General features: G+C 45.5%; 1 protein-coding gene across 15 annotated transcripts in view; it reads left to right on the plus strand.

The window, feature by feature from the left end:
* LOC137424762 (transcription factor 7-like 2) overlaps window positions 1-24,238 on the plus strand; it is a 384,171-nt gene that overhangs the window by 313,339 nt on the left and 46,594 nt on the right. For 9 of the 15 annotated variants that reach the window (XM_068112547.2, XM_068112536.2, XM_068112539.2 and 6 more), the window contains 2 exons: window positions 7,517-7,624; window positions 8,036-8,092. In XM_068112547.2, the coding sequence (XP_067968648.1) occupies window positions 7,517-7,624; window positions 8,036-8,092 (165 nt within the window). The remainder of the gene's footprint in view (window positions 1-7,516; window positions 7,625-8,035; window positions 8,093-24,238) is intronic. The other 6 variants (XM_078775900.1, XM_078775897.1, XM_078775901.1 and 3 more) reach the window with 1 other exon arrangement.

The following is a 24,238-nucleotide window of genomic DNA, read 5'->3' on the forward strand; positions in this document are numbered from 1 at the left end:
ACCGACGGGGGACCTAGGCGTAACGCTTGTTATAGTTAATATACACAGTGCTTCAACAAAATGTTTCCACTTATATGGGACTATCGTTTTTAATGGAAAAGAATGGATAAACACTGTAACATGATAACAAATGTATGTTAATAGCTTCAAAAAGTCAAAGAGTCTCCACTTGTTCACCATCATTGTCAACATATGCCTGGAATCTTCTCCAGGTGGTCTCCAGAGCCTGGAGGCACATTTCTTGTGGTATTGTTGCAATCACATTTTCAATTTTCTGTCGGAGGTCTCGCACATCACGTGGCTTGGGAGCATAAACACGTTCCTTTACCATACCCTACAGCCAGAAATCACAGGGTGTGAGATCTGGCGAACGTGCTGGCCATTTCACAGACCCACCTCTGCCAATCCATATCCGCTCAAATTTTCTGTTAAGATGAGGGTGAACATTCGAAGCAAAGTGGTGTTGAGCACCATCCAACTGAAAATATCCGGTAAGCCGGATTTGTATGGCAGGTTGTCGTCTGCGTAATTCTCCATCATGTGCAAGAAGTCACCACCGTTGATTGTGGTGTTTTCAAAAAAATACGGCCCCACCACTCCTGTTCCAGTGACTGCACACCAGAGATTCACCTTGGGACTGTCTCGATCATGCTCACGCATAACACGAGGATTCTCAATACCCAGAAGACACAATTTTGTTTGTTCATGCGTCTGCTTATGTGAAAGGCTGCCTCGTCGCTGAATGCCACTAGCCTGTGAATTTCAAGTTCCAAATTCTTCATCTCTAAGAAAAATTTTCCAAGCCTTAACACGAGCGGCTTTATCTGCAGGACGTCAGGGTTGCATAATCTGCAAATGATATGGCCACATTCCCAGGTCCTTGTTCAAGATTCTCCACACCGTTGCCCGGGGAAGACCACATGCTATGCTGAATCGTCTGGTTGATTTCCCTGGGCTACGCAAAAAAGCTTCTTGTGCAACAGTGAAACAGTCACTTTAGTCACCAATAAGTACTTACTTTTTCCACATGCGAAATTTTCATCTATGTTTATTTAAATGATACAATGGACTACAAAATGTAAATATTTCATGATATTTGTGATATTATATCACCTTTATCTATCAATATTGTTGAAATGAAGATCAAATAGCTGTATGTTGAAATATGTTGAAAAAGTCAAAACTTTACATGGGGTGTACTTACTTTTTCACATGACTGTATGTTTACAGGGGATCGGCCTGTTTGTGGTCAACCACTGTTCCCTTTGTAATTATCAGAAACTGAGCCGGTTTTGACAAACTTGTTGTCAACGCGATAAATGGTCAATCTCGAGGGTGGATCGCAGTTCAAATGCTCTCTGTATTTGTTGCGAACCACCATGGATGACTGAAAGACGTCCATCCATGCAGCAACCTTTCTTCTTTGCTCCAAAGTCAATCACGTTGCCATTTCAGTCAATTGCAAAGGAAAAAATTTTTTCTCAGAAGTGTTAACGTTTTTTTGAAGCACCCTGTATATCATTCTTATGTCCCCCGAGATAACGCAACTATCCCATTGATAACGCAACTACCGAGATAACCATGTATTCTCATTAACACAATGCTTTATGAGCCCCATTTTGCACAAAATTGGTATTGCACAAATCTCTCAGGAACGTATCCTTCACACAAACCGAGGTATTACTGAATAGTAATACTTCTCGAAGCAGTAGAAAATCATACTAAAATATTATGAATTTGGGTAGAGTGATATGTAGAGCCAGGTAGATCTGAATAGGTATTATGCTTCGTCTGTCACGATAGGGAATCTACCTGTAATAAGTTCTATATTTAGTCCGGTTTGTCGGTATGAGCTGTATTTGTGTCCCCGTCGCGAGGGGGTGGGGGGGGAGGGGTGGGGGCTGGGCTTGCTAATTAGTGCAGGGATTATGGATAAAGTTCCCTCGTTCGTCGTTTCCCTCCTGTCGCCAAACCTTTGTCCCTTATGGCAATGCATTCTCATATAAACACTTAGGTCCTTAGTGCACACATTAATTAGTTCCCCTCCCTTACAACAATGACCTTGGAAGACAAGCAGGCAGCGGCCGCGTACAACACCGGCGTGGACGTCAGACTTCGAGCAAGGCTGGGAGCCACGCCGAGGAGGACTGTTGATTCGCCAGGGGGAGGGGCGAGCAACACCACAGGACGCGAAGCACTCAGCCAATGGGAGGGCACGAGCACAGCAGAACCTTCGAGAGTTCGATAGACGAGGTGCTGGTTGGGGCAGAGAAAGGAGTGACGTCACATGCGAGGTGATAAAAAGGACTCGCTGGCCGACATTTTGTCTCTCTCTTAGCCCTTTCTCTTTGCGCTGGACCCTCTTCGAGTTGGAAATCGTCATTCACCCTTCTTTTTGCCTCTGCGCTGGATGACATTTTCTCTCTTGGTCTCTTCCATTTCCCTTGCTGGGATTGGAGCGGTGCTCGGCTCTTCGCAGTGCTTTGGGTGCTGGGAGCGAGTGTTGGTGCTGGGAGCGGGCATTGGTGCGGTGCTCGGAGCTTGGAGCGGTGCTTTCGGTGCTGTGAGCGAACGGACCTCGTGTGCGACCGACGAGGAGTTTGGACTTGGAGCGAGGCGTGCCGTGGAGCGGACGAGGCTGGAGCGAGCGGGTTGGCTCGGGGCCTGGCAGAGTGTGGGCGAAGCGGACGGAGGGTATCTTCGCGCTGGAGCTCAGAGCCGCGTTGGACGGCGGACACGACTACTGACAGATAAGGCCGCACCCCACAGAACACTACACGATGGGACAGTTATTTTATTAATTCATTTTCCTCTGTCTCGTATTTGGAAGTCGGTGTGCGGGATCACGATTTAGGACAATTATTTATCTTCCGTCGCGTTCCATTGTTCTCGGGTTCCGTCAAAAATAAATCATTATTTTTGTACATTTTACCTCCCGTGTTTGTTGAGTTACTTTCTCCTCCAGGATCGGAGCTGCAGTCGGTTCGCTATAGGTAAGCGCTTGCCGCCTCTTCTCCTTCATTCTTTCTCCCGTGCTTTTATAGCAGAAATCCGTCGTCGCCTTTGATCGCCTCCATTAAAGCCGTTTGAGCCATCCGCGTGCCCTGGTATTAACCTTGAGGGATTCGCGCAACAATATGCAATTTACCATTGGTCTTTACTCATCCAAGCCAAACTTGCCAGGGGGACTAAGCGTCACGTGGCAGAGGTTGTAGCGATTTAATTTCCCCCCTCTCTAAGTGGGGTTTCCACCTGAAATGAACTCAGTTTTAAGGTGTATAAATAGCTAATCGTGGTGTTTTGTGAGGCACAACTGCCAGAAGTAAAAATTATTATAACCAAAACCTATTCAGTCATTTCTGTCCAACATATGATTAATGCATGTTGTTGTTGTTGTTGTTGTTGTTGTTGTTGTTGTTGTTGTTGTTGTTGTTGTTGTTGTATATGATTAACTTTTTAAATAGTCGCTACTATTGTTTAACACTAAGCTGAAAGAAAGTGTGACTTGCAATATTACTCCCAACACACTTATGGCCCAATTGTGACCTTTATTTGATGCATAACCCCATTCCTAATGGTCGCTAGTACTGTATTGTTTAACACTCGCTTGAGGGAAATTTGGAGAAAATTGGACGTTATACAGTACATGTATATTTACACACATGTGATGTACAGTATAGGCTAAGAGTCGGTGGTCTGCACATCTCCTGGAAGTAAAGTTTATTATAACCACAAATAAATCCGATAATAATAATAATAATGGCATAATAATAATAATAATAATGATAATGATGGCTCAATAATAATATGCCATTATTGTCCCCTGTCGCACAGAGTAGCGAAAGGGGGACTATGGCTTTCCCCTCTGTCCGTGTGTCCGTCTGTCCGTCCGTCCGTCCGTCCGTGCGGGCGTGCGTGTTTGCGGGCGTGCGTGCGTGCGTAAGCGAAGGACCGCATTCAAATTTGGTGTGTGGGTGCAACCCACGTCAAAATCCAAGATGGCCGCCGCCATGTATGTCTGATGCCATGTATGTCTGAACCTTGTGAGATGAATATCTTGAAAAATAAGCGAAGTACCAACTTCTAATTTGGTGTGTGGGTGTATCTCGGCTTAAGGAAGAACGCTATTGAAAATTGGGTCGCCACGTCAAAATCCAAGATGGCCACCGCCATGTATGTCTGAACCTTGTGAGCGAAATATCTTGAAAAATAAGCAAAGTACCAACTTCTAATCTGGTGTGTGGGTGTATCTAGGCACAAGCAAGAACGCTATTGAAAATTGGGTCGCCACGTCAAAATCCAAGATGGCCGCCACCATGTATGTCTGAACCTTGTGAGATGAATATCTTGTTAAAATAAGCGAAGTACCAACTTATAATTTGGTGTGTGTGTGTACCTCGGCATAAGGAAGAAGGCTATTGAAAATTGGGTCGCCACGTCAAAATCCAAGATGGCCGCCACCATGTATGTCTGAACCTTGTGAGCGGAATATCTTGAAAAATAAGCAGAGTACCAACTTCTAATCTGGTGTGTGGGTGTATCTAGGCATAAGGAAGAACGCCATTGAAAATTGGGTCGCCACGTCAAAATCCAAGATGGCCGCCTCCATGTATGTCTGAACATTGTGAGCGAAATATCATATCATAGCATGTTTTCTGCGTCTTCCACTTTGTCAAGTCACATCACTTCACCGATGGGGGACCGAGGCGTAACGCTTGTTATTATGAAAATGAGCCTTGTTCACTCAGGTGGCTGTGATCGGTGGTTTCGATTGTGTTTCGTTATTTTGTAAACTGTTGCACAGAGAACAGTACTGTATTTGGGTTTGGTTCCGATGTGTGGTTTGATGTTTATGGGTCTTGTTTTTCAAGCTGTAGATTCAAAACACCCTCTCCATTGTAATATTTCAAAACGTTAATTTCTCATTCTGATTTACCATACTCTGTTGCAGAATGTCAGTGCTGCCTTAGCATTTTCTTGACAAAGGGTTATACTGGGTGGTTTGTCATTGCCATCCCAGCAGTAATTATGGCAGGAATTTGTAATTGTGTTCATTGTGCCAGCAATAGCTCGTCTACTCTTCACAAAGGACACCGTAGGATCTTTAACATCTGCCAATGAATACCGGCAGACGGGATGCCCAGTTTAACGTCCATCGGTGGTACAGCACACACATTGATGAATCACCCTGCCGGTGAAACTCCGCGACAACAGTTTATAGCTGGGTCAGGATTCAAACCTAGCTTTGACAGCTTAGATGCGAGTGTGCGTACCTGCCAAGACGTTGATACCGAATTCCAAACTAATTGCTCCTTTGTTGTATCCTGCATTTGGGTGGCACCTTGTGGTTATGTGTTTACTCGTGGATTTTGATGGTCTTCCATTCTGAAGTTCTCATGCAATTTTTTTAAACTTCCTTAAGTTCTCAAACTTGACACTTTTCGTTCTTTTACATCAAAGTGATTGGGTAGCATAATGGAATGGGCATTGTCATATTTGTTTTATTATAATTTCTGAGTCTGGTCACGCTGCTTCATTTTCGGTGTTCATGCGAGATTAAATAGTCAGATCAACATGTGAGGTCTATATTGGAGTGTGATGTTTTCTTCATCGATCAGTCTTTCTGGGACGTGCTTCCGCGACTTCCAAAGTGACAGGTGTGTTGACGTTTTTGTAGATATCCTATTGGATTACCCTACACATTGTTATGCCTTTGTATGTACACTTGTTCTGGCGTTAGAGTTTTGCATTTCGAGAGAACGCTCTCTGTTTTGCCGTTACAGAACCTGCACTTGATTGTTTGTTTGTCTGTTCTGTCATTTTCTTAAAGCTGTCTCTGTAAATCATATTCCTGTGCATTTACATTTACTCATCTCATCCAAATTCCAGCCATCTTTGCATTTTTGTGGCTGTTTTGTTCGTCTTGAGTCACGTTTTTGGTGGTGTTGAGGAAGGCCACCAATCTTGCAGCTTTTATATTGCCTGCATCAGTGCAGAGCTCTTATGATGAGATTAAAAAGTGGATTAAAACTCATTTTAAAAATATAACTGCATTTAACAAATATATTTGTAGCTGTGCATTTTAACTCATTAGATCTTGGTAGAATTATACAGGTGGTGAACCCTCATGGCTTTGATTAATCTTGCATAGCAATATTGTACAAGGGCATGTTGAAAAGTAATGCCTTCGATTCTTTTTCTCCAAAAAAGGTAAAGATATTCGGTTGAAACAAAGTGCAGTCTGCACAATAGTTCCTCCCACCACTGCGTGTGAAATTCCGTGATTCTGACATGACGTCTCAGCGCTACGTTAGTCAAGGTGGCAAAGGGCAGCACAATGTTATCAATGCTGTGAAGCACTGGAGATAAGAGTCGGGATGACTGACGAGATGAGATGACCCAGCATGACTGGAGATGAGAGTCGGGATGACTGACTGGAGATGAGATGACCCAGGATGACTGGAGATGATTGGAGATAAGAGTCGGGATGATTGACTGGAGATGAGATGACCCACGCTGTCACGAGCTTCCGCGATGACTTCCGCGATGACGCGATGACGGGAGGAGCAATTCAGTATACAAAAAAACAAAACAAAAAAAACCCAGGATGACTGGAGATGACTGGAGATGAGAGTCAGGATGACTGACTGGAGATGAGATGACCCAGGATGACTGGAGATGACTGGAGATAAGAGTCGGGATGACTGACTGGAGATGAGATGATCCAGCATGACTGGAGATGAGAGTCGGGATGACTGACTGGAGATGAGATGACCCAGGATGACTGGAGATAAGAGTCGGGATGATTGACTGGAGATGAGATGACTGGAGATGAGTGGAGATAAGAGTCGGGATGACTGACTGGAGGTGAGATGACCCAGGATGACTGGAGATGGGAGTTGGATGCACTACTACAATTCTGAGAGTAACGGTACTGAGAGTAAGAGTTAAATGGAGTACCACCACAAAGCATCACCTGGACTTGGCTCTGTCATATTTTTATATCTTCCCCAAACTTAAGGAATACCTTCGTGGAGAACGTTTTTCTTCCGACAATGATGTCAAGGCCTGGTTAAGTCAACAAGATGCACAGTTCTACCGTGACGACGTCACGAAACTACTTGAACGTTGGTACAAATGCGTGGACCGCGTCAGTGATTATGTTGAGAAATAAATAAGCACTATGGTCGAATAAAGATTGATGTTAGTGTCTGTCTTTGTTTCATTCGAATATCATCACCTATTTTGTAGAAAAACAATACGAGGCATTACTTTTCAACATGCCCTCTTGTATGTGAATTTAGTGTTTTGTTTCATTTTCTAGTACCTGCTAGACGCCCGTAATGTTGCGTAATGGCACTCCAAAATCCAGGAAGTTTTCAGCGTTTATGATTTAACATTGCTTTCACAAATCAATGATGATGTTGATCCTGTTCATGCACTTTCTATCTATTTTATTACAAAAACACCTTATTCAGTGATTCATGAAAATCGCTCTAATGATTTGTCTCTGCAGTGGCATGCGTTATCACGGGAGGAGCAAGCCAAGTACTACGAGCTGGCTCGTAAAGAACGGCAACTGCACAGCCAGCTCTACCCTGGCTGGTCAGCAAGAGATAATTATGTATGTACTGTCCATTGAAGGCTTTTCACTTGTGCACCGATTTACGTTATGTCCTCAAACCTTCATCTACTGACTGTAGTTGTATTGCACCCCCATCTTACATAGCACTTACCTCATACTTTAACACAACTTTTCTGTAATGGTATGCTCTCGTGGGTTCGCACGCACATGCATCTTTTATTTTCATATAAATCTGTTTCTGACAACAATCACAATCGCTTATATATTGAACAGTAACGGCTATTCCTAATGCATTAAATTAACATTTAAAGGATGTTGTACATGGTGCTTATTCTACAACACCCTAAACATAACTCTGTTTTAATAGTAAACCTTGAAATAGTTGTAGGCCTAAAGTAAAAACTTCATTAACTTGTAACTGATTGATTTTCCGACTGTCTGGATCATCAGCTGGGCTCCGTTCTTCATCGAAGTTTCGACCCTTTCAGCCCAGAACCTCTCCAAACGGTGGGTCCACAACCTCAGTCGTGGGTCCACATTAGTGGGTTTAAGAGCTCAGTTGTGTCCAATCAGTCGATCTGGCATTGCAATCTCACCTTCTAACTCTCTATCCATAGCCCATAGCTTTACCTGTAGATGTTTACTTTCCTTCCTAGAGGCTTTCATGTATTATCATACGTTCATAATTATCCTTACCTTACATTCCTTTATGTAACAATCCATACGCTACCTCACATTTACCTGTGCATAAATACATATACCGTACCTTGCACATTGCCCTACTTTACGTGGCACATCCATTTGGATTTCCACTGAATTGAGCTGTTGATCAAATACAAAAATTGTCACTTTAACGCATTCCCTACGTACTGCTGTGTGGCACCCCCTAGTATCCACTGAAAATGTTTTAGAATGTATTTATTTGAATTGTTCATCAATAATGTTCTTACTGATGTTATTGTATTTGGTGTCATTTGCTGGCTTTTATGAACATTTGTTTCAATCTGCTATCTGTAACCGCCTGCGTTAACAAATGTCTTGACTAGCTTTTTGAACCTATTAATACGTTCTGTGCTGTGAGTGGGTGGCTCTCACTTACCTGATTATTTCTCCTGCACCTGCACCTTCCAATAGCTTTTTAGGAATGTTGCTGTCCAAGAAAGGCATTTGTGCAATCTAGAATGGAAAAATATCTTGTTTATCAAACAATTTATTGTAAAACTTATTATTACTAATATCAGTTTAGCTATACTATAAATGCAGCCGTGCATGCGTCCTTGCGTGCATTCGGATTCCACCCATTCGTTGGACAGTTCGCCTGACTCCACCCACAATCTATTTTCTACGGCCGCCATGTTGGTGATTACTGCTCACTGATCTCTATACAAAGTATAGAGATCAGTGTTACTGCTATGCGATGTCAAAGACGTCATATTCAAAATCGCCATAGCCTCCCTATACGTTTTCCCTTTAGTATAAAACAACCAAAGCGACAGTTAAAAGTATTTTCAGCTGATAGGTGGCATGGGCCTTGTGAAGACAGGCTTCAGGATTGAGGCAGCGTTCTGTTGTTTATACACCGCCCACATAACTATGTGGCATTCTCTCAAGAAGGATTTTTTTCCGCGGAGATTACACAGGTCCTTTATATTATTTCCGACTATTTTCACTTAAAATTGTGAGTTGGACACGCAACCATGACGGGTTTCTGTGAGGTCAGTGATAGCATGATAGGGGAGTGGAAATCATGAAATATTCCACTGTTTCGATGTGGGAATGCCGTTTGCTTATATGAGCTTTGAGAAAGGTGAGGAGGGGGTGGGGGAGGAGTAAAGATGGGACAGATTTCGGAAAGCGAGGGAGGGCGGTTGCGGCACCACAGGTGTGTGTGTGTGTGTGTGTGTGTGTGTGTGTGTGTGTGTGTGTGTGTGTGTGTGTGTGTGTGTGTGTGTGTGTGTGTGTGTGTGTGTGTGTGTGTGTGTGTGTGTGTGTGTGTAGGGGGGGGGGGTGGTGCAATCATCCTACAGGTAATGTGCTTGTAATTCTAAAAAAGAGACTGGACTGAGTATGGCCTTCCTTTCCTTTATCCTCGGTCTTTTGGATCGATCCCGAGAAACTGATTATATACAAACCCATCATTAATTGCCAGTAAATAATCATTGTATTTATATTGATGGTTCCAATCCTTCTTGTGGGCGATCATTTATTCTTGCTCATGGTGTAGATCTAATCTTAGAAATTTGAAAAGTGATCCGAATCCATGGGCAGCCCCACTCTGTGCTGTTGCCAAATGTAAAGTAGCCGTTGTTTTTTGGAAATCTGGGCTGGCAGGATGGCCGTGAAGTGCGCACACTCGTCTCCAAGCTGTCTAGCCTGGGTTTGAATCCCGACCCAGCTATAAACCGTAATCCCGGTGTTTCACAGGCAGGGTGATTGATCAATTATTGTCATCCCTCGGGTGGACATTAAACTGGTGTCCTATTTGCCAGCATTTTTTGTTCTTGTTCTTCAAAGATCCAGTCTGAACCTAATTCTTCGAAACGTGTTTGAATGTAGTGTTGTACATACAAACGCAACAATCACCTGCCTTGTCAATAGGAACAATAACATGCTGTGTTTGAACCTTTGTCATATAATCACCTGTCTCTTAGTTGTCTAAAATACCTTTGAATTATTCATTTGAACTTTCATTCCATATAAACAACTTCCCCTCAACTCGAAAACAATTTGTGTGTTTGATATTATGTCGGGGGGTGGGGGGAGCTGTGTTATGTCGGGGGGTAAAGGAATATCTAGAGCCAGGTAGATCTATATAGGTAACATGCTTCGACTGTCGCGATAGGGCATCTACCCTGTAATAAGTTCTGTGTTTTTTAGGCGGTTTGTCGGGGTACGAGTATACCTGTGAACATACAAGGATGTTCGGGTGTTGAATAATTGTTGGGACTAACCTAAACCCCTGTGTGTCAGACCTGGTAATCCTTCCTTTGTCCCTTATGGCAATGCACACAAAGAAACACTTAGATAAGCCCTTAGTGCAACAGTAAATAATTTCCCTTCCCTTACAATGACCTTGGAAGAAGACCGGCAGGAAGCCAGATCGGGGCACCGCCGGATGGCCGCCGCCAGCCGCACCACCAGCTGGCCTAGCAACATCGTGTGAGACGAGTTGTCACCCATGCCACAGGGAATGTGTGATTGGTTGGCGCGGAAGACGCAGACCTCCAGCCAATCGGGGCGGGAGGCGCGAAGACGCAACGGAGAAGGAGGTTGTTCATTGGAGGGATGGCACTAGAAGGTTTGGTGGACGGCGGGAAGCTACGAGGCGCTGATTGGGTGGCGCGCCAAGACTGACGTCAGAGGGAAGGTTACAAAGGGGCGCGCAGCACGACATTTTGTCTCTTGTCTCTCTTGGACTCTGCGTGCTGGACCTCTTCGTATTGGAGATCTCTCTGTGCTTGAAGCCCTTCCCCTTCTTCGCTTGTCCCTGGTCTTCATTGGCTCTTCCTTCTCGCGTGCTGGACCTTCGTGCTTCGTGCTGGGTGACGTTGGTTCATCGTGGTGCTTGGAGTGGGATCCGGTGCTGTTGGTACTGGAGCGAGGGACCCCGTGGCGTGCCGCGGTGCGAGTCGCATCGAGGTCTGGCGAAGCGTGCGAGCAAGCGGACGAAGGGTTTCTTCGCGCCGGCGCTTGGAGCCGTGTTGGACGGTGGACACGACTACAGACAAAGATAAGACGCACCACATTTCACAAGTACATGACGAGACATTTCTTTTATTAATTCAGTCCTTTGTTCGTTTCTGAAGTGAGGTGTGCGGGATCCCGATTTAAGATCATTATTAGATTTATCATCGCGTTTCCTTGTCCCGACCTTTATTTAAAATAAACCCTTGCATTACTTTCCATTCCTTGTTAAACCCATGTTCGTTTGAGTTAATTCCCTCTACAGGTACGCGCTTTTGCCGCTTCTTCCTCTTCCCTTCTTTCTCCCGTGCTGTGATAGCAAAATCCGTGTTTGGTCGTCGCCTCCATTAAAGCCGTTCGGTCTTCCGCGGTCCCTGGTGCTAACCTTGAGGGATTCGCACGACAACTGTTGTCAAGGAGTGGGATTCGATTCTGAGATAAAATACGCGTGGGAAAGCGACCTCTTCTTAACGGATGGAGGAGGTGGGCAATATGGAAGAAAGGAGAATGGAAGGTGCGTTGAGCCTTCGAAGTGAGTTGGAAGTAGTAGGGGGGTTTGAGCATAGCGATGGAACTTCCCCCGCCGTAGGGACGGCCCCGATACCCAAGCAGCCATGGGATCGATTATTTAGGAAGATTGAGGGAATGGAGGAGAAAATGAATAACAACATGAGGGAAATAAATAACAAAATGGATGCTCAGAGTGAGCGATTAAATAGCAAAATGGATGCTCAGAGTGAGCGATTAGAAAAAATTGACTCCCGAAGGAATGAATTGAGGGGGATAATAAGGGGATGTAGTGAAAGATTGGATGCGCAGATTAAAGAAACGGAAACCCCATGTGAGCAAACGAATGAGATAAAGAAAGAACAAAAGAATGATTCACACGGGGCTCAGGATCCGGGAATGGCAATTAAATTAAATTTGGAAGGAAATGGGGAATGCGTACTGGTAGATGTGGAGTGTCAACAGGGAAATGGACGATGTTTCCCACATCATGGCCTGGAGGTTTATCGGGACCGGGTGGATGTCACAACACCCCAACCGGGGGATGGATTTGAATCCTTGCTGTGCCAGGGCGGTGGTTCAGAGCAAGAGGGGGTAACATTATTGGGGGTCCGTGTGGTGGAGCCGGACCGGGTGTTTATTGGGGAAAGCCTGTCAGGGCCACAAATGATTTGTAATGAGGATGAGTATGATGTGACACAGCGGCTGGGGACCTGGGACAGTCCCATGGAGGACAAGTTTGACCGGGCCCAAAGGAGCTTGGGGGATGAGGTGAGTTGGTCCGAGGAGGTGGTTTAAGTGACCGAGGGGACCCTCACCATGCACTGCGGTTTGGTAACGGAGGCTCCGAAATTGCATACCCAGCTGGGGGAGTGTGTTAGCTCCGGGCTGGATTTGGACATTGGAGGATCGGGAGAAAGAACCTCGGGAGATTTGGTCCCTGTAGGGAATTTGGAACAGCTGCAGGGAGGGGCAGAACAACCTGTGGTAGGAGTTGTTACCTGCAGCTGTGGCTATTGGACACCTGGGGCCAATTTTTTTTAAAGGAAATTTAAAATAAAATTAAAATGAGAATTTGATGTGGAGCAGCCATGGAGGGACTTGGTCCCCAAGCTGTGGAATTTGGACCAGGAGTGGTCAATGAGGATGGCCTCAGGCAAAAGTTGCCCCCTTGTAAATTTGGGGATGCCAGCCAGCTGGGGGGCTGTGCTGGCGAGATGTGGACGTGGGGTCCAGCCATGGGTGGCATGGTACGACCTGGGCCCCACGGGGGGTCTGGTGGAGTGTGGCGTCCCTTGTCCGCCGGGGCGCCGCCTGAACGTGTGGCTCGGGCCAGCAGGGTCACCGGACCCTGGTGGGGGTTAGGACCTCCAGGGCCAGGGGGTCCGAGGTGGTTTCTCAAGCCTGGGATGGCATTTATTGAGGACCACTAGGGGGAGGTGTTGTGGGTCGCGCTTCGGTGGTGGCACTGCGGACGGCCAACTAGGGCCTGATGCAGTGACCACTCGGGCATGCGGCCTGGCACCCTCTCCCTGAGACTCTGGGATAGCCGGCATGTGGTGACCTGCCATGCCGTGCTGGTTTACGGACGCGGGTCGAACCGCATAGACAGGAATGAGATAGTCCACTGGACAACCATTGGGGCATCTGTGGTACGTGATGGTGTGAGAGTGACCTTCCACATATGTTCTGTTATGATTTGTGGACTCTTGGTTTGGGAAGAGAGCCATGAGATTGATGAATCGGGAATTTGTAATGTGCCGAGAATTTGGGCCATGCTCCGCTGGCATGTGTATGGCAAAGCATCTTTCTTTGGTGAGTTTAGTAAAATGTGAAAAATGTTTGGCATGGGTAATCTGTGGGTTAGATGCAAATTTAAGGGTGGATTTTGAAATGTCATGGTGGATACTGACAGCAGTGTCACCATTATTGATCCAGGTGTGGAGACCAAATTGTTGGAGGCTGTGATAAAATTGATAGATTAGCAAGCCACAGCCTTCACCCTGGCTGTGGGGGCGACTGTGCCGATATTTGGGATGCGGGGTTATGGGGATGTAGTTGTGTAGTTGCGGGTCAACGTGGTGCTATGGGTGTTCGAGGTGTGTGGAACATGTCTTCTGGGTGGGTCTCCTGGTGGCGCATGGCTGTCGACTGGACCTTGGTGTGGTCAAGTGTGGGTGGGCACTGGGGGGCTGCAGTTCTGTGGACTGGGGGACGAGGGCGGCGTAGGTGACGTGAGGGGAATGCCACGCACTGCGACCGTCTCCCCCAGGGCCGAGGTTGTGCGTGCGGTAGTGTTTGTTGGCAGCAGGTGCTCACCACATTGGCCAGCTGGGGCTGGTGCAGCTGTGTTCCTCGCAGGGGGGGGCGAAGGATGGATGGTGGGTCGCACCCTTATGGACACTCATGGGCCATGTTGGCGTTTCGACTGCTCGGCTTGTCCCCCGATGACCCTTGCATGGTAGAGGTGCGGAGCTGTCGTGGCCACAGGTAGTTGTGTAGTGATAATCACCGTTGGATGCGGACCCATATACCTGCCAGTATAGTGGGGAGAAAAGTGAAATTTGGTGAAATTTGATTGGTCCAATGAGAAATTTTTGGATTTTATGGGTGGATGGCACTTTGGACCTGACCAACCGGTAATTACCTGCACATCAAGGTAGGGGTAAGGCCTTGATGGTTACTGTCCCAGGCTTCAGGACTTGCTTAGTAAATTGGGGGACATGTAATTTGGAGTTGGGGGTGGGTGAGAGTGATGACATGGCCAGTGAGGGGGATGGAATGTGTGCCACAGAGTCTTGTGGGTGGCGTTTGTTTATGTGTGGTGGTTTTGTGTTTTTACGTGGTCGTGAGGTTGAAAAAAAATGGATGAGTGGTGATTATTGTGAAATGTGCTTTTGAAAATGCGTAATGGTAAATGTGAATTGGGGATTTCACATGAGGCAGGCCAGGGCACAACTTTTTGTAACATCTTCTCTGAATTGTGTTGAGAATTGAATGGCAGCGGGGGAGGAAATGTGTTTTGGGATCTCGTTGGTGGGGAAGGTGTGTGTGCCCACAGGTACAGATCAAGCTCTGAGGAGCGATGCCTGCGGCCCCCCTCTGCGGCAATTACCCCTGGCAGCCAGTGGTATCTGGAAATTGGAGCTCGTCAGTGGAGGGTCTGTTTGGGCGCTGTGGAGTAAAGGAGACTCCCGGCGACCCGTATAGCTGCGCGGAAGCAGGAGGTAATGGAGCATGGTGTGTGGAGACCCTCCCCGCCGGGGTAACGGCAGAAAGGGCTGTTGGGCTGTCATGGGGCCAAGAGGTAAAGGGGGGGGGGGCAATGAACTTGTTTTTGGGACTGCGGGCACCACAGCCTGAAGAGCCCCCACCATCTTACTTGTGCGGTACCTCCCCGCTGCCTAGTTGAGAATTGCACATATGAATATGACATCTATGCCATGGTCCTGCAGGGGGGGGCGGGGGGGGTGAAATACGTGCTTGTAATGATTTTGTTGTGATGACTTATGGAATGTGTATGAGTGGTTAAGGGTTTGTGTTGCATGAATGTGGGCGAAAACCACCAAGCCATGTCACTCACCTGTAACACCTGGACAGGGCCCGTGGAAATTTAGGGGTGCATTGGGATGGCCCCGCAGGTAAGGTTGCGTCTTGTGGCGTCCACCGGGGGACGCGGTCTGTAGACTGGGGTTGTACAAATGTTTAGAGTTTTGGAATTTTTGAAGTTTTGGTTAAGGTTAAGTTTTGTGGTTAAGGTAGGATTTTGGTGTGCTCTTTGTTTCCTTCCTCCGCTGGAACGACCAATTAAGATCATTGTACATATTTGCATGATAAGGGGATTAGCTTGTTAAGGAGGATAGGTAAGTAGCTCCGGCTCACTTCCCACAGCCCTCCTGATTTATTTCGTAGGTTAATTAAGTGTGAGACAGTAAGTGTTAAGACTGGAATAGTAGTGCCTGCAGTGAACCTAGCAGGAGCTATGGTTCCCGGGGGGGGGGGGGGGTGGGGGGAGCTGTGTTATGTCGGGGGGTAAAGGAATATCTAGAGCCAGGTAGATCTGTATAGGTAACATGCTTCGACTGTCGCGATAGGGAATCTACCCTGTAATAAGTTCTGTGTTTTTTAGGCGGTTTGTCGGGGTAAGAGTATACCTGCGAACATACAAGGATGATCGGGTGTTAAATAATTGTAGGGACTAAGATAAACCAGCTGTGTGTCAGATCTGGTAATCATTCCTTTGTCCCTTATGGCAACGCACACATGTACACACTTAGATAGGCCCTTAGTGCAACAGTAAATAATTTCCCTTCCCTTACAATGACCTTGGAAGAAGACCGGCAGGAAGCCAGATCGGGGCACCGCCGGATGGCCGCCGCCAGCCGCACCACCAGCTGGCCTAGCAACATTGTGCGAGACGAGTTGTAACCCACGCCACAGGGAACGTGTGATTGGTTGGCGCGGAAGGCACGAACCTCCAGCCAATCAGGGCGGGAGGCGCGAAGACGCAAAGGAGAAGGAGGTTGTTCATTCGAGGGAAGGCGCTAGAAGGTTCGGTGGACGGCGGGAAGCTACGAGGCGCTGATTGGGTGGTGCGCCAAGACTGACGTCAGAGGGAAGGTTACAAAGGGGCGCGCTGCACAACATTTTGTCTCTTGTCTCTCTTGGACTCTGTGCGCTGGACCTCTTCGTATTGGAGATCTCTCTGTGCTTGAAGCCCTTCCCCTTCTTATCTTGTCCCTGGTCTTCATTGGCTCTTCCTTTTCGCATGCTGGACCTTCGTGCTTCGTACTGGGTGATGTTGGTTCATCGTGGTGCTTGGAGTGGGATCCGGTGCTGTTGGTACTGGAGCGAGGGACCTTGTGGCGTGCCGCGGAGCGAGTCGCATCGAGGCCTGGCGAAACGTGCGAGCGAGCGGATGAAGGGTTTCTTCGTGCCGGAGCTTGGAGCCGCGTTGGACGGCGGACACGACTACAGACAAAGATAAGACGTACCACATTTCACAAGTTGTTACGGATTCGTCACTTCCGTTGTTGTGGTTCTCATCCACTGTAAACATTTTTGGTTGCATGTACTACTATTGTTGTCGTTTAAGTGAAATAGAGATTACTATTTTCAAAAGGTAAAAAAAGTTAATGTTTTAAAAGAAACCGGAACCGGACGAAGACGAAGAGGAAGAAGAGGAAAAGAAGGCGGAGCGAGTGAGTCGGACAAGAAGCCGAGCTGTTTAGAGGTCTGGAGCAAATGCTGGCGAACGGAGGTCACTAGCGAACTTTTGGGTTTCCTGGGAAAGGGATTCCTGCGACAGAGTTGTTATCGCTGTGATAGATAAACCTGCGTGACAGGTTTTGCGGTTGATTCTGAAGAGAATCATTGGAGGGCTGTTACGTCTCGAGTACGGGCCGTTGGCCATTTTGCCTCGCGCACGATTTCGGATCGCTCCAGGCTTTTCACCTCGCTTCAACTTTTTCACCGCATCCAGAAGTTAAGCTGGTGTGTGTGTGTAACGTGGATTTTGAGTGGAAATTTGCGGTTCGCCGTAAAGGGAGCCGTTGAACGTCCATATCCAAAGGGGTGATTTCCCAGTCGCCTTGAGGGCACCTTTACGCATCTTTGGCAGCGTGACTGTCACTGTCAACCGAACGGGATTCTGGTTTCGATATGACATCGTTCTGACGATCACTGGAGCGGATCGACTTTGGCTTGATGCCGGGATAGAGACATTGGGAATGTTCTTGTTTCACTCACTTGGAGCACAGTGAGTTACCTTGTACGAACTGATGGTACCATCATAGGAAAATGATATATTGGTTGTACAATTGATTACTATTGTTATTGTACTGTTATTCTTGTGTGACCTCAATACAATACTTGTTTGTTGGTAACAATTGGTGTGGTTTCACCATTGATCTTTGACATACAGAATAACACATTTTTCTGCCGTGACTCCTCTCGGGGCTCGGAGGTACACCGTGACCGGGGTTTGGGGAGGAGCACGTAACAAAGTACACGACGAGACATTTCTTTTATTAATTCAGTCCTTTGTTCGTTTCTGAAGTGAGGTGTGCGGGATCCCAATTTAGGATCATTGTTAGATTTATCATCGCGTTTCCTTGTCCCGACCTTTATTTAAAATAAACCCTTGCATTACTTTCCATATCTTGTTAAACCCGTGTTCGTTTGAGTTCATTCCCTCTACAGGTACGCGCTTTTGTCGCTTCTTCCTCTTCCCTTCTTTCTGCCGTGCTGTGATAGCAAAATCCGTGTTTGGTCGTCGCCTCCATTAAAGCCGTTCGGTCTTCTGTGTTCCCTGGTGTTAACCTTGAGGGATTCGCACGACAATATCTTCTGCTCATCAGATTATTCTCTCATCCAATCACACAGTTCTGTTGTTGTGAGCTCCATTGCTTTGTTCCAGTCAATCCTTTTCTTGTCTCTGTAATTGTTCCTCATTTAATGTTCCTAAATTTGTTCTCAATATAATAAACTGGTTTGTTAATGCTCACTCACCCACTCTCTCTATAGATCCGTGTATATACACGGGGGACGGCAATATATATATATATATATATATATATATATATATATATTGTTACGGATCCGGGGGACGGCACTCCCGTTAGCAAGGGGGTGGGGGGGGGGGTTAATCCCCTTGTCCTGTTAAGCTGGCTGTCCGACCAGTCCTGGGGGTATGACGTCACTTCCGGTCGGTGGTGAGTAGGGTTGTAAGCCCAATCCGAGTTACTACCTAATTACCACCACCGGCTGTAAGCGAGGAGATACTCCCACCCGGGCCGCAGCGTGATTGGATTGCGCCGAGCGAAGCAAGCTGCGACTCGGGCCGTTAACAAGAGACTAACCCCGATTATAGCGTTGGCCGAATCGTGCCACAGGTACTCAATCGGAGACGGGACAAAAGCGATCGGGGGAAGAAGAAACCAAAGTAAGGAATAACAGGTATTTATTAATTATTTACACAAAATGAAGAGGAAACGAAAGGCAAAGAATATACAGAAGAAGAAGAAGAAGAAGAAGCAGGACACAGGGCAGCCTTAAAACAGTCTTATATTATCAACGCCCTAACAGAACAAACAGACTCACACGAATAGGGAATGGCAGGAAGGAATGGCTGGAAGGAAGAGAAGGTCCAGGCAGACGGCAGGGCAGGAAGGTCCGGGCAAATCCACAGCGTTGAGGCTGGCTCCGGTCCACGCTCCGGGCTTGAGGCGAAACCCGGCAGCAGCTGCACGTATTAGTTTCACGCTGGTGTGACGATGTGAATATATGGCGTAATGTCAGCGGACCCACTCTTCTGCCTCACGATCCTTCACACCCGTCTCCCTCTCACTCATCTCCTGAAGCAGTCCCTCGCAGCCGCTTTTATTGTCCGTTGTTGTATCAAGCCGCCGGCTCCGATGACACGCCTACCGGTCGGCTCACCTCGGCGCTGGTTGGCCGGCAAGGGCTCGCTGGCTTCACCTCTGATAGTGAGTTGACGTGCCACACCTTGTTCTTGCGTCCCGCCCCCTTTTTCCTCGGCTTGAGACCGCGTGCGTAATGGCGGCTTGGTGCCAGCAAACAGCCCAAGGCAAACGGCAGCGAACGCTGCCCTACCGCTACTGCACTTCGAAGAGCGGGAGACGATTGGGGAAATTGAAGGGGCCTATCTTATTTGATTAATGCAACGCAGATGCAACTATTGGGAACAGATCCTTAACTGAAACACATAATAATGAAATAACTACAGAGAGGTCCTATGGTGCTCTACGTGTTGTACATGGATTAACTAGGGTGCGATCTTTAATATGGCCAATTAATGGGGATATTTACAGGGGATCATTTATAAGGGAACATTTACTAAAATTTACAAAGTGCAGGTTCTAAAAACCGTAACAATATATATATATATATATAGGTATAGGTATAGGTATAGGTATTATATATAGGTAATACAAGGAAATATTGATGGATAGTATGATGTAAAGATAAACTAATTAGATTTTGGTGGTCCAAAAATTTGAAGATTGGATTTTAATTTCTCCACAAGCATGCCTCTATTCCTATTGAAGAAAGTAGTTTGTGGTGAAAATTTGAGCTTGATTGGACAATATTTAGAGGTTGCTCAAAATGTTGACGAATTTTAATGAATAATAAGATACAGAATTTTTAGCATCATACATCAATTCACAGATAATTATCTATTTTCAATTACTCAAATTATTTATTATTGTTGGCTTGCACTTGTCTTCAATGGTACGCCGATCTGAAAGATTTACTCTGTCCAGAGTTGCCACTATTGCTGGAGTGATCACCTTGATGGGAGCCTCTTTCGCCTGTTTGGCAGAAGATGGACTTTGGAGTTTGAATTCATTGTCCCCTGAATCTGAGCTTTCAATCTCAGACTCATCATCATCATCAACCACAGCCGATGTTGATGGAACAGATTGCATTGCTGTTAGAGTCTCAGCAGCATGTTTCTTCTTTCTTTTATCTTCATTGTCAAGCCTGATACGCTTTCTGTTCTCCTTCACTGCCAGTGTTGTCCACAGATCCCATACCTGAACTTGAGGGATCCTCACGCTGCATGATAAGGAATGCTTTGTCTTCTTCATTCGTCATTTTCTCAAGTGCATCATTTGGTGAGATATCGAAGAGGGATTGAAGATCATCTTTGAACATCTGCTCCTTCACTCTATAGTTTTCGAATGTCTTGGTTCTATTTTTCTTTACCGATTTGTAGGCATCATACAACTTCAAAAGTTGGCGCTCACAGGAATCTACTCTCTGCACTGGAATTCGTGCTTTTTCCCAGTATGCACGTTGCACGCACACACAGCTTGTACACTAAGTTTGGCACTTTCATGAACTGTATGGTGTTCTTGTATGTGATGGTGCACCATTTTCTGCAATGTGTGTCCTTTGGTTGGTAGTCCCCCACATATTATTTCCTTTTCAGACTTGCCCAGCAACCAAACTGTGGAAGAGCTGCGAGTTTCTGCCATCTGAATAAAACAGGATAAATTTAAAATGTTATTTTTTGAGCGACTTCTAAATAAGTTCCAATTGACCTCATATTTGGTTCATATGATCTTTATAAACATAGGAACAAGGGCAGCCTTGTGGAGCATGGATTTTTAATAGTATTAAATATTACATATATCTGTCGACCACCCTAATAGGTATAGCTAGCAATCCTAACATCTAGGTATAGACCTAACATCTACTAGCAACGGTACCCGCCCTATGGGCGGGGCTTCAATTGGGAAGCCCAAATGAAAAGGCAAAATATCAGAAATTGAAGGTTTTATTTTATTTTAAATGATTCATATAAACATCCGTTGAATCATATCACACGCAAATCATCAAAATCTAAACAGTATCTTTAGACTTTCAATAAAAGCCACATCACTGTTCATATCGGTAAATATTATTCCATCGTGTTTCAAATCGTGATCGATACACTATGATCGTGATGATCGTGATCGTGAATCGTGATCGTGAATCGTGATCGATAATCGTGTTCACAATCGCTATGTCGTATGTACTCCCGATACGTGTATCAAATTCCCGATACGTGTAACTGTACCAAATCAACAGTTAAAAGGATTTTGAGCCGATAGCTGTTACGGACTTGGCAAGATCGATGGAGACAGCGATCTGTTAGCGTATTCACCGCCCAAATAGCTATGTGGAATTCTCTCATGTAGAGATTAAACGTTACGGCTGTTACGGCCTTGGCAAAATCGATGGAGACAGCGTTTATTATACTTTTAATGAAGGACACTGTCTCAAGCCCTAGTCCCCATTAAGGATGGGGCTCAGCGGTTTACCCGAGCCTGATGGCGAAGGGCAAGGTACACGCTGGCCCGTCCAGTGTAGCGCGCGTGCGGCCCCGGACATCGAAGGGCATTAAACGTTCATTAAACATTAAACATTCATTAAACATTAAACGTTCATTAAAGGATTACAAAACGAAAAACATTACGAAATTACGTTCACAGCGTCACGTCAAACACTACCGTGAACACATACATCGTCACAATGAGAACATCGTCACAATGAACGTTATGCGAACGCGAATGTTATGCGGGAGTCCAAACCTGAGAATGCTGGAGACCAAAGCTGAAATTGGGAAAAACTAAATAGCCTATTTTACTCCTGGAGATCCCAGGATTATCCACCCAAAATATCTTTGCAATCGGTTCAGCAGTTTTTACGGTACCTTCGAACAGACAGACGGACTTTTGGTGAATTATAATAAGATATACAGTGCGTATCAAAAAAAAGGTAATCCGAATTCAAGGGGTTAATATGCAAAGGTTATTTAGTTTGACAATTTACATGTGGTTTACTAATTATGAGGAGATCCTCAGCTTTCCATTCATGCCTTTCATGCATCATTGCTGTCACACATGACCGAGTACATGTTCATTGAAATTGACAAGTTCAAATCGCATTTTTGCAAGTTTGGCTAACCGCCATTAAAGTTGGCCTAATAACTTGTCATGTAATCATTCAGAGAGGTGCAATGACTGGTGTCAGATACAGAGATGACATTACACCTGTGCCGTATTTTCATGCAAATAACCCGCCCCCTGGTTTATCCCGCACATGGAAAAAAAGTGCTTAGAAAATTTCAGGCATGTATAACCCGCATACAGGTATACTTCGCAGTTGGAATTTTTATTCCTTACCCAGCGAAGTCGCCGAGACATTATGTTTTCAGGTTGTGCGGCCATCCGAGCATCTGTCCGTGATTGGTTTTCGTTACCATGAAAACTTAGGAATAGCTGAAGAGATCTAAGTCAAACTGCGTTCGGTGCAAGTATGTATAATGATGCAAATATGAACTGATTCGATTATGGGGTCAAGAGGTCAAAGGTCAGAGGTCTCATTAGGTAAAACTTCTGTTACTGAGTTAACTTGTGAACCACTGATGGTAATTTGACCAAACCTGGTACGTAAATAGTATGATGCAAAGATAAACTGATTAGATTTTGGTGTGAAAGCTCAGAGGTCATGTCAGGTAAAAATGTGATACTTGAGAACAGCTGAAGGGATCTAAATTAAAACTTGGTGCAGGTATGTATAATGATGTAAACATGAACTGATTAAATTTTGGGGTCTATAGGTCAAAGGTCAGAGGTCATGTCAGGTAAAATTGTGATAACTTGAGAACAGCTGAATGGATTTAATATATGTACAAGTATGTATAATTATGTAATCATGTGGGCGGAGGCATATCGGGACGTCATGACTTCAAAGAATGCCGTTCTGGTTGGAACTAATTTTAACGTATAGCCTGTGGGTTATTTGCGTGAAAATACAATAGTCAGCCCTCTGGCCCAACAGCAAGGTGCCAACTTCATGGTGCCAAATATATGACTGCCCCACACACTATGCACATGTTGGAAACACTGTACTTCAGGACCGCAGTGTAATTCGCAGGGACTAGCCTGTACTCTCTCCGTAATTACATTTGATTGACAATGTATCTCCCCTAACTGAGATCATTTGCAGAGGGGGCATTATTGCCAATTTTTGCACGCTCATTTTAGATGGTGGTTTTTCTCATTACAACTTAACCTTGACTTTTACTTAAATAATGTTGTTGATGTTGGGTGGAGATCAATGTGCAGGACTTCAACCAGAATATAACTTGGTTCAAAGTGCTGTAAAAAAACAATTCAAGGTGGAGTGCATACCTAAGCCAAGCTGAACAGTTTACGTGTCGTATCCCACTGATATGCCAGATCTGCATCTAGACCTGAACCAAAATCTAATCGGCTTGTTCTTGTCACCTACCCAACTCATCCGCCTAGTTTTGTCATAACCCGTCCACAACGTTTTGAAATACTGTATCTTGCTAAATATCGTTTTGGCCCTATCTCTCTATGGTGAAGAATCACTTTAAAATTTAAAAAAATCTCGTATTCAGATCCGGATCAGGATCTTCATCAACATCTCATCAATTCGTCCTTGTCACACAACCAACCCGTTCACCAATTTTCCTCCGAATCTGGGAGAATTGTAACCCGTCCATAATTCTGGAGGAATTATTAGCCATCCGTAATTCTGGGTGAATTGTAACCCCTCCATAATTATGGAGAAATAAACCCATCCAGAATTCTGAGATAATTATAAACCGTCCGTAATTCTTGGGGAATTATAACCTGTCTGCAATTCTGGGTGAATTACAACCTGTCTGCAATTCTGGGGGAATTATAACCTGTCCACAATTTTGGGGAAATTATAACCTGTCTGCAATTCTGGGGGAATTATAACCTGTCTGCAATTCTGGGGGAATTATAACCTGTCTGCAATTCTGGGGGAATTATAACCCATTTGTAATTCTGGAGAAATTAACCCGTCCTTCATTCTGGATAAATTAACCCATCTGTAATTCTAGGAGAATTATAACCCGTCCGTAGTTCTAGAAGTACAAGCTGTCTGTAATTCTGG

The sequence above is a fragment of the Myxine glutinosa genome, chromosome 4 (genome assembly GCF_964187855.1).
Source record: "Myxine glutinosa chromosome 4, kmMyxGlut1.1, whole genome shotgun sequence".
Taxonomy (NCBI): domain Eukaryota; kingdom Metazoa; phylum Chordata; class Myxini; order Myxiniformes; family Myxinidae; genus Myxine; species Myxine glutinosa.